The sequence below is a fragment of the Bidens hawaiensis genome, unplaced genomic scaffold (assembly GCF_021521415.1).
Source record: "Bidens hawaiensis isolate Kalapana, Puna unplaced genomic scaffold, B.hawaiensis_p1.1 tig00012615_1, whole genome shotgun sequence".
Taxonomy (NCBI): Eukaryota; Viridiplantae; Streptophyta; class Magnoliopsida; order Asterales; family Asteraceae; genus Bidens; species Bidens hawaiensis.
The window spans coordinates 217,541-229,110 of NW_027492038.1; the positions used below are offsets into that span (position 1 = coordinate 217,541).

General features: G+C 33.1%; 1 protein-coding gene across 1 annotated transcript; it reads left to right on the plus strand.

Moving 5' to 3' along the window:
- Positions 1-2,340: 2,340 nt before the first annotated feature.
- Positions 2,341-11,312, plus strand: LOC143541591 (sugar transporter ERD6-like 7). Its single transcript, XM_077034376.1, has 16 exons — positions 2,341-2,517; positions 2,604-2,666; positions 2,735-2,824; positions 3,137-3,196; positions 3,281-3,412; positions 3,491-3,566; positions 4,928-4,992; positions 5,164-5,256; positions 5,700-5,780; positions 5,858-5,942; positions 6,601-6,707; positions 6,795-6,854; positions 6,928-6,981; positions 7,090-7,149; positions 7,234-7,348; positions 11,197-11,312. The coding sequence occupies exons 1-16, from the start codon at positions 2,380-2,382 to the stop codon at positions 11,310-11,312; spliced, it is 1,395 nt and encodes a 464-aa protein (XP_076890491.1). The 5' UTR covers positions 2,341-2,379.
- The last annotated feature ends 258 nt before the right edge of the window (positions 11,313-11,570 follow it).

Consider the following 11,570-nt stretch of genomic DNA (forward strand, 5'->3'; position numbering starts at 1 on the left):
ATTTTTCACCGTCAAGTTGTTTACAAAAGTTTAATTAATATATTATAATAAACAAATATTTCTTGATAAAATAGATTATATAGATTAAAGTATTATGTAAAGAAATAAAAATAATGCAAAAAACTATATATATCTTTTGAACAGCAAATCTTTTTCACCTAAAATCCTCTAAACCTCGCATTTATTTAAACCTTGCATTTGTGAGAGAGGACACATACTACTATACTAGACCAATAGGTTATGGGTAAAAAACTATATTAATTAATGTTTCTAAGTATAAGATGTTACATTTTTTTCTTTTGTTATTTTATTTAATACCTATAACTAAAATTATTTTATGTTAAACGGAAATGTGGTATACAAGTCACTAAAACACAATAGCACATCGTATACAAGTCGTTATTGGTCCAAATATAATTCGAACAAATGAAAAACCATTGCCAGTTTGCCAGGGCGTCCGAAAGAAAGGGTTAAAAGTTAGTTATTTGGTGGGTTAGGGCTCTAATTTTTGGATATGTCGCAGTAGAGGGAGAAACGTGGTATTAGGAGGTGGGTGATAGTGATGCTGGTACATACATGAGAAAATGGACGGGTCAATCGGGGTGGGATGACGGGTTATATCAAGTTTGTGTCAAGATGAGCGGTTTTAGAAAAATGATATTTTGGTTTTAACTTTTGATTATGGTAAGTAATTGGGCTCAACTCTCAAGAGAACTATAACATAAGAGGATTTAACACTTAAAACAAGTTAGCTGTCTACACTTTACACTAAGATTAAAATCATTACAAATCTTAAACCATCATGATTACATATGTAATTTATACTAAAGAAAAATAAATATAAAATTGCATACTTATCCATGTAGGTTTGAACCTTTTGGTCAATTGAACAATATAAATACTAGTATGAAAATATTGCGCAAAATAACTCAAACCATCTTCAACTGGGACATGTGTAAGAGTCGTTCGACTGATGTGGAAGAGAGACGTTGGAAGGATGTGATGGAGAGAGATGGGTACGATCTATGATGAAAGACATCATCACGAGGGTAGTGTGAAAGTGAAGGAAAATGTGTGCCCCTTAATCGATAACTAACTTCGAATTGCAACTGATTAGAATCTTGATTACAAAAAGCACATTAAGCTGTGAAGTTACTTAGCGAAATTCAACGAGTTATGCATAGTAATGTTATGACTCCAAGATCAGCCAATGCAGTTTTAAAAAGATTGGTTTTGCAATTCAAAAAAGGGTAGCAACGCAGCTTGTTGCTCGCTTGCCTTCTGTTTCGATGTAATCACCACTTTTCAGTTTTATACATCAGTTGCATGACATTTAAGCTTCGTGTTAATTCAAAATATTTGAATTAAATATGATCATATCTTAATTATTAACATGATCGTATCTTAATTATTAATTAACACAAATCATGGTGATAACTTACAAGCCTAAATCTGGATAACGTCATCGTCAGATGATCAACTTATCGCGTAAGACGATCAATCAATCCTAATCATGAACTGTTCGTTAAGATTTATAATTTTAATTTATTTATATAAGGCACATAATATAGCCTGCAAAACTGAGATCTAAAAAGTATTAATATATAAAAATGACATAGTAAAAAAAATCCACAAATTTATTATTAGTTATTTCATAATTTTAAATGATGAAAAGTTGATATCAAACATAAAGACAACAAAAAACAACCGGAAATTGAGTAAACTATATGCAAGTTGCAATTACCAACGATTCCTTTCCAAGATATTTATCAAATTTGGTTACTTTTTAACTCAATAATTATAACTTTGTATTTGTTAAACTTCACTAATGCATGGTGCTTGCAACCCAAAACATATAATATTAAATCATAACAAAAATAAATATTTTGGAGTTACTAATAAACCTACACAGCCCGCAACAAAGTAGACGAAATTATTTTAGGATGCATTTGGTTCATGGACTTTTTTTAAGAATTAGAATTTGTGAAAGAGATAAGGAATCGGATCTGAATTGAAATTTCGAATAGAATTAAAATATATAAAAAGAATTTGAATTTGTAATTTATTTAAGTGACATAATATTTATCACTACAAGTCTACAATCACCACCTAACCTTAGTTTTAACTAACAAACAACATTCTAAGTGTATAATAATTAATAACAAAACATTCATCCATCAAAGCTTTAAAAATAGTTAGCATGTTGTCATGTTGTGTTTCATCTAGCTGTCAATAATATTCATAACAAAGGATAAAACAACAAACTGTGTCATTGCTTCACCTTCATATATATATATATAAACTCAAGTTCACTATAACATAACTAGCTTTCACTTGCACACCTTCCTTCAAAAAATTCATACGTCGAAAACCGATATCATGGCTAAAGATGATATGCATACTCCACTTATAACTCAAACCATCGATAGAAACCACGAAAGCAACAAATCGAGCAACTTCATGGTTTATCTCACCACATTTGTTGCTGTTTGCGGTTCTTTTGCCTTTGGATCGTGTGTAAGTTATAAAAGATTAAAAACTATTAGCATATACTAAAACCGTAGAGTTAACTATTATTGATGTGATGATGTTTTGTTTACTAGGCGGGCTACTCATCGCCTACACAATCATCCATCACACAAGATCTGAATTTGTCACTAGCCGAGGTTAGTACAATTATGATCCGAATATTGTAGACCTCTAGAGTTGAATAACTATACTGGTCGTTTTGCAGTATTCGTTATTTGGGTCGATCTTGACATTTGGTGCTATGATCGGGGCGATCACAAGTGGACCTATTGCGGATTTTGTTGGTCGCCAAGGGGTAAGTTGTTGGTTTGATTTTTGATGTAATAGAGGTGATAAATTAGACTAATAAATAGATGCACGAAAATAAAGTTATATGTGATGCACATGTATGTGTATGCTATATAACATGTAGTGGCGGATCTTGAACATATAATATGGGTGGGTCGATGAATTTTGAGCAGTAATTTGAATGGGCCAGACTAATTTTTTTTTTATATATTTTTGAAAAAAATTACACTACTGAATGAAAAAGATGGGTGGGTCGTGGCCCGCCTTGACCCACACTAAGATCTGCCAGTAGTAACATCGAATCTGATAACGTGAACAGGCGTTAAGGATATCAAGTATTTTCTGTTTGACTGGATGGCTAGCGATTTACCTTGCTAAGGTATGTAAGTTAAGTCATAAGTGGTGTTCTTAACTAATTCTTGTCATTACCGGACTAACGAAGGACGTTTTATGTATATGATAGGGGATTGTGGTGTTAGATATGGGAAGATTAGCGACGGGATACGCTATGGGGGTGTTTTCTTATGTTGTACCTGTGTTCATAGCGGAAATTGCTCCCAAAAACCTACGTGGCAGGTTGACAGCAATGAATCAGGTTGCGGTCTATATACATAAAACGTGTTAAAATTTTCATATGTAACAAGCGTGAGCGTGCTAATATGCGTGTATGCAGCTTATGATATGTGCAGCGGTGTCATTCTCGTTCGTGATCGGGACGATGGTATCATGGAGGATCTTAGCGTTGATAGGTAACATTTTATTTTTTTGGAACGTCTTTCTTTGTGTTTAGGCTACCGCACTTTGCCCCGTTGTCCCACTTTGGCCAGACTATGTTGTTTTAACCAGGCCCATGATGACTTCAAAGTTTTGGCTTGGGCATTTCCCCCGGGAAACCATACCGCTAGCTTTCATTTGACAATCGTTGTGCCACCACAAAAACTTAACTCTCTGGCGTAACACATGATGGGACGAAAACTCGAGTGAACTCGGGATTCGAACTGACAACCTTACACATTTTATATAATTTTTTTAAAAATTTGGAAACTATTAATGTATTATATTTGATTAGTAAAATATAAAACTAAAATATTAATACAACTAGTTCATAGACTCGTGTAATATACACCAACTATTTATTAATATATCATAGATCTTGTCAAGTAGTTATTGTATTTAACGTTGTGAAATTTGAGATAACTATTGGTCTAACAATTTCATAAAACTATGCGACAAAACAAAATTCAATCATAGAGTTTTAAGATACATATTTTGTTATAAAAAATAGAATAATATTTAAATGATTTTAATCAAATTATTCAATTTATAATTTTGGTGAAGTTAAAATATTTTGGGTGACAAAGATATCCAAATCTTCGGGTTCGGAATTTCAGATACTTAGGGTCCAGTCAGTGGCGGATCCAAGAATTTTTTTCAGGTGGTGCACTACTTTTATTTGCTTCAATTTCATAGAATCGGGTATAAAAAATTTCGGGTCAGTTCGATGGTTCGGACAAAGTTCATTACAAACTAACAAATTAAAAACTAACAAATTAAAACTAAAATATAACAAATAACTTAACAATTAAGAACATCAAGAACAATTAAATATTTAACAAATGAATCAGGTATGTGTTTTATAAAACCTTGAATTGATACAAGGCTTACTTTAAAAAAATTTAAAAATTATGTTGCTGCATGGAATCGAACCCGTGACCTTCCATTTACAAAACAAGCAACTTACCAACTAGTTCAACGTTTGCAATGCAAATAAAGTGGTTCCTCACTAATTTATAAGGTGGTTTCTCTAATATTTTCAATATATCGATACACTATTATTTCGAAACTCGGGGGTTCCAAGGAACCACCCCTTTGCACCTAAATCCGCCCCTGGGTCCAGTTTCACATTTGATTATTTTTGCACGCGCATGAAAAATATAACTCGAATTCAAACATATTTTAATATATAAATAGGTAGTAACAACTAACAACCAAGTCGACACATATTGTTAGGACTTGTAACCTGTTAGGATAAAAGTCATTGGTCGGGATTTGGTTACTCTTTAGTCTTTAAACCTTGAATAATGACGAATTTGAAGTCGTATGATTTCAGGAATGGTTCCATGCATTATTTTAGTGACCGGATTGTTTTTCATACCGGAGTCCCCAAGATGGTTGGTAAGATCTACTTGTTAGTTTGATGATTTTCTATGTAATTAAACACACACTATGATGTTTTTGTGCTCTTCCCGTTCATTTCACTTATAACTGTAACCTTTTATTTTAACCAGCTTATTCATAAATTAGATGGTTGAAATTATTGTACCTAATAATATAATAAACGCACAGGCTAAAACGGGGAATCAAAAGGAGTTTCAGATTGCGCTAAGGAAACTTCGAGGGAGAGATGCTGATATATCCGAAGAAGCCGATGAAATCCAGGTTCTTATATTTGTTCGTGTTTAGTTGTTTTACAAATAACTATCAAGTTTTACTGACACTTCGAGCGTGTTATTTAACTTTTTCACACAACCTTTACAGGGCCTGCCTGAAGACAAGGCGAGCCTTGCCTTGACGGGGGCCGAAATTTTCAATATATATCTAATTTTCTTAAAACATAAATAGATAAATAACTAAGCACGCCAACAATTTTTAAGCCCCCTTTTTTTAACCCAATAATAACAAATTATAAGACCCAATAGTGATTGTTCAAATATACCATTTTTAAAAGTCCATAAAAAATCCATCCATAGATTCATGGGTCTATGCTAATAGCAAACAATTGTGTGTTTATCGTCGTTATTTTAGTACTCGTTTGGGGCATCCAAAATCTCGAAGACAGGTATGGAACTTAAAATACACATATATTACATAAATGTTTGCAGGATTACATAGAAATGCTAGAGAAGCTCCCCAAAACCAAACTTTTGGATCTTTTCCAAAGAAGATATTCGAGATCTATCATTGTAAGTACATCTTGTTGCCAAATATTATTAACAAGGCTTCAAGTCAACATTTATTTTTTCTTGTTTGTGACATGAAGATAGGAGTCGGGCTAATGGTTTGTCAACAATTTGGAGGAATCAACGGCATTTGTTTCTACACGAGTAGCATTTTTGAGTCCGCGGGTATACATACCACTCAATAGATTCAAAATGTCCTTCAATATGAAGTGATATCGTGACACCTTAGAAAAACCATGTATCATTCTAACGACATGAGAGATACTAACCCCAAATAGCACCAACGCGTTTTGGACACATTGACTGTGAATGATAAGAGAACTTTATAGTTAACAGTAAACGTGACTGAGTGAGATTAAATTAGGATAAGTGGCAACTGAGAAGTTTTCACCTTAGTAACATATAGTTATTATGTGAACTCCCAAGTCCCGATTGATAATCAAATACGAACTAAACGATAATGTTATATTAATAATAAAATATAAACTGATTACACTCTCAAACCCTTACTCGTTTTTTTCTTTTCTTGGCAAATCCTAACTCGGTTACATCTTGTATGTTCTATTTTGTCTAACCATAACTCGGTTTATATAGACTAACATAACTTGCTAACCAAGACATTACCTATTATAATTACAAAACAATTAAGAAACATAACCAACTATAACCGAATTGTCGATATTGGTCCCTCAAGTTCACCAACTTGTGATTTGGAGTCCGAAATTACCAACAAGCTCCTTGTAGGCAAAATGGATCATATAGGTCAGTATGAGGGTTCAGATGTTACAGATAAATTACTAAAGTTTGTGTTTTGGTTTTTCAGGATTTCCTGGTGATCTTGGAACGATAATCTACGCATTGGTACAAATAGTGATTACCGCGTTAAATGCACTTTTTCTAGACAAAGCTGGTAGAAAGCCACTTTTAGTGGTAACAAGAACACACACAACGCTAAACAACATAAAACATTTTGTTACATATACTTATTACTTACATGTTTTAACGACATTTTCTTAGCTTTCGGCTACCGGATTGGTTTTAGGATGTTTGACGACGGCACTTTCATTCTACTTGAAGGTAACTTAATTATTCATTTTTTAAAATTTAAATTCATGTCCTATCGTGTAATGTTATCTTGTACTATGGTCAGACTTATGAAATTGGACTCTCAGCAGTACCCGCACTAGCAGTAACGGGCATTTTGGTAATACCCGAGCCATATAATCTATATTTTATTTTAGGCGAGGCGTGACAATAAGCTATTAACATACACTAAATGATTTACTGACTAAATGTTTTGTGACATGTATAGGTGTATATAGTCTCGTTTTCAGCTGGAATGGGAGCGATTCCATGGGTTATAATGTCTGAGGTAATATAAAATCGATATCATGTTGTTTATCTAGCGAACAACAAAAAGTCATTGACTCAGGTCGTATGAGCACTATGTATTTAGGTGTTCCCGATTAACATAAAAGGAGCGGCTGGAAGCCTCGCAACTTTGGTTAACTGGTTTGGTGCTTGGGTGGTCTCATTCACTTTCAACTTTCTCTTGAGTTGGAGTTCATATGGTAAGATTATATATAGGATAATGAGTTAATGGCCATTTTTGTCCCTGTGGTTTGCTGCTTTAGCCACTTTAGTCCAAAGTTTGAAATTTTGTCAATTTAGTCCATATAGTTTTAAACATTAGCCAATTACGTCCTCCCGTCTAACGGCATCCAACTAGGCCGCTAGTTTAAGGGGTATTTTTGTCTTTCTCCTGTTTATTTTTAGTTAATGGTCATTTTCGTCCCTGTGGTTTGATACTTTTGTTATTTCAGTCCGAAGTTTGAAATTTTTTCAATTTTATGTTTAGTTAAATTCAGTTTTTTTTTTTTTTTGCTACTTTTAAGTCCATGACGGAATTCATTGGTAAAGTGGTCAGAGTAATTCCCTAAAATTGAACTATACCGAAAAATCAAAGTATACTCATTCAGTGGCGGACCCATTAATTTTACTAGTGTCACTGATGGTTGGATACATGTATATTGCACGTAATAGAACAAGCATAGGATAGTATATAATATAACATATATAGAGCAGGTTTGGGATTGAGTTTGAACAATGCTTATTGGCTTATTGGTGTTTTCAAAAAGCCAATAAGTTAAAACAGGGCCGTCCCTGAGAATACACCGGCTCTCATAGACCTTGTGCGAGTAAAAAAAAATGGACCCTCATATAAACTTTTATATATATTATACTAGGTTAGGTACCCGTGTTGCACACGGGCTGGAAAAAATAAATTCATTCAAAGTGAAATACAAAAAATATGTTCAAAAGTTAACATGTAATATACGATATAAACGCTTGTGTTTTTCCGGCGTCAATGTAAAGCAATATCACAGAAAAAAGCATACAAAAAAGAATGTCTATTTTTAATTGAAACTCACATAAACTTCATGAGCGGTTAATCTTTTCTTCGGGTCCTGCACAAGTATGCTCTTTAAAAGATCTTTTGCACCCCCCCCTTCAGATGTCTAATGATCAAAAAGAGTTAAATGTCACTGAAAATTCATATTTAATAAGCATTATAAGAAGTGACAGCATACCGTTAAGTTAATTGTAATGATTTTTTAATCATTAAAAGGCAAAGCCTAACTGTTGAAATTAAAACTGAACCAAACTGTTAGTAAGGGTTTGGTACTATGGTTTCAGTATGGTTTGGGCATTTGTAATTGGGATTTGAAATTAAATTTAGAAGCATGAAACTAAGATGAAACAAAGGTTTAATACTGCAATTGAAACTATAAATGACACCCAAATATTGAATTATTCTTTAACATGTTGCACTAATTCTAAAATATGATGAGTTTTATGCTTTTGATGACCATGTATTTATTATTACAGTAAACATCACACACAAAGATATTTAAATAACTAAAATCAATAACCCAGTTATAATTTTAGTTAAGCCTAAAATAAAATGAACATAAACAAAAAGTTTAAATATATAAAATAAGTATTTTAAAAATTAAATATAATAAAATCTTACGGCCCGATAAAATTTTATACGGTTGGTTTTCGGTAAACCAATCCGTTCGTTACGATTTGAGATTGTCAAAAAGAACCGACAAACAGCTAAAGAAAAATGACACATCGCTAAACCAAACCGATGACCAGTTACCAAAAGCATACCAAAAGATAATTCTTGAGCTAATATCATAGAAGAACAAACATCATAATGTAACAGAAATTATGAGATAAATCCCTAATAACATAACACATAAACAATATCTGGGTCGGCAAAGCACTACCCTACCTGCGTTTTATTGATACGAAAGGGGCACAAATGATCGAAATCTAACAGACTGTAAAAATCAATGAAAAGTAATCAAATAATGATGATTTTAGGGGTTTGCGTAGTTTGACGAATTGGGTCGGGCAAGTGCCTGATTGTAAGGGGAATTTCAGAATAATACATTTACAATCGGCCCTTCACTCGTTGAACAATGGGCTTTAACTATGTCTACTAAATATACATAGGATGTTTAAAAACTTATGGGCCCTCAGATTTAATGGACCTTGTGCAAGTGCACACCCTGTACAGGCCCAAAGCTGGCTCTGAGTTAAAATGCGTTTGGCAATCACAAAAATCTTTCTTATTTTAGCTTTTTGAAAGGGTTAAAAAACAATTTTTCAAAAGCACCAAATCTTGGCTTTTTCAAAAATTCAAAATGGCTTTTTGAAAAAGCCAATAAGAATTTTTCAAACTCAATCCCAAACATGCTCATAGGCCTGTAAACGAACCGAACGTTCGTGAATTATTCGTGAACCGTTCGGTGGGAAGTTCGTTTATGTTTGTTTATTTAATAAACGAACGAACACGAACAAAATATTTATGTTCGTTTAATTAAACGAACGAACATGAACAGATGTTCCGTTCATTCATTTATGTTCACGAACGTTCGTTTATTTATGTTCGTTTGTATCTGTTTATTTATGTTCGTTTATGTATTAATAGAAAATAATTACTTATTATCTGGATGAGTAATCTAATTAAAGGTCTTTACATTTTTTAATTTGAGTTCATTTAAGTGTTTTAATTTACGTTCGTTTATGCTTGTTTGTGTTCATTTACATTTGTCATCAATGTTCATTTATATTCGTTTATCTTTGTTCAGTTATGTTCGTTTAGATTATAAACAAATGAACATAAATGAACACAAATGTTTATTTTCTTAAATAAACGAAAATGAATGTAAATATTTGTTCAATTAAGTGTTGTTATTCGTTTAAAGTTAAATGAGCGAACAAGAACATACCCTTGTTTGTATTTGTTTGATTTGTTTATAGACTTTTATTATTCACATTGATGAATACGTTGGTCTCAATTTCTAGGCTCTATTGATTTTTATTTGTGTTCGCTTGTGTTCGTGAACCGTTCGTGAACACATTCATTTCCTTAATGAACGAACATGAACATAAAATCTCGTTCGGTAAGTATTCATGAACACATTATTTCCTTAACGAACGAAATGAACAAGGCCTTGTTCTTGTTCGTTCGGTTTGTTTACAGCCCTACATGCTCATAATATAGAACTGATATGACAATAATTATGAGAAAATGACGAAAATGTCCATTTTGACCATGGTAATCTCCAAAAGGTCCATACATATCCCACCGGTATTATGTCCAGCTTAAAACAAGCTGGACCCTTTTTTTCTAACCCAATGATCGAGTGACACTTGCCAAGAAGTTTCCGCCGGTGCCTCGTTTTCTGACCCGCCCAACAAAAATGTTCAGGCGGTGCCTTTTTTTTTCAAATCTAGGCGCCGGGTGGATTTATCTAGGCATCTACTATATTAATCTAGATGCCGCCTGGTTTTTTTTTGTTTTTTTTTGAATTGAATTCTTTTGTTGAGGTAACTCTTTAATAAGATCCTTCAAGATATAAGGGTTGTTTTACGGGTTTAAGATAACTACCTAGCCTTATCTGGACAAGTCCAAACATTTAACATTTAAAGATCAAAATTTAAAATATAAATAAAAAAAATTCAAATTTTAAAAAACCAGGCGGCGCCTAGATTAATCTAGTAGCTACCTGGATTTTAAAAAATCTACCCGACGCCACCTGAAACATTTTTGTCAGGCGGGTCAGAAAGCGAGGCGCCGGTGGGAAACATTCTTGCGAGGTGTCGCGCAATCATTGGGTTAGGAAGAAAAGGCGGCCCGGTTGGTTTTGAGCTGGACATAATGAAACCGATTGGATTTGTATGGACATTTTAAAGATCACCCTGGTGAAAATGGACATTTTTGTCATTTATATGTCATGAGCCAGTGACTGAGGGCTGGATACATGTATATTACACATAATCAAAATGAGCATCGGATAGTATATAACATATAGTTGACATATTTTTTCTTGTGTGATAACAGGGACATTCATCATTTACGCCGCCGTATATGCGGGTGCAATTGTGTTTGTGACGAAGATAGTACCCGAAACAAAAGGAAGAACACTGGAACAGATACAAGCTGCCATTAATAGGTAGAAAAAAAAATGCTAGACATAACTTGTTCTTAGGCTTGTTTGACAACTTTTTTGTTTACTGTCATAGTTTTTTGCTTCATTTCATTTTCAGTTAGTAGATTAATGAAATAATGTTGTGGTTTTTGTCATGATTTAGATTTCCCTAGTGATTTTGAGAAAAGGATTAATATGGAAAATCCATAAATTTAATGATCATTTTTATGCATTAATGTAACTTTTAATGTGCAGTAGTAATTTAATATTTATCGCCATGTAGAAC

What these genes read in the sequence shown, in the direction of transcription:
- LOC143541591 (XM_077034376.1), top strand. Translation starts at nt 2,380, where the DNA reads ATGGCTAAAGATGATATGCATACTCCACTTATAACTCAAACCATCGAT. An exon ending in GTAGAAAGCCACTTTTAGTG is followed by an intron (nt 6,708 to 6,794) that starts GTAACAAGAACA and finishes ACATTTTCTTAG; the next exon opens with CTTTCGGCTACCGGATTGGT. An exon ending in TAGCAGTAACGGGCATTTTG is followed by an intron (nt 6,982 to 7,089) that starts GTAATACCCGAG and finishes TGACATGTATAG; the next exon opens with GTGTATATAGTCTCGTTTTC.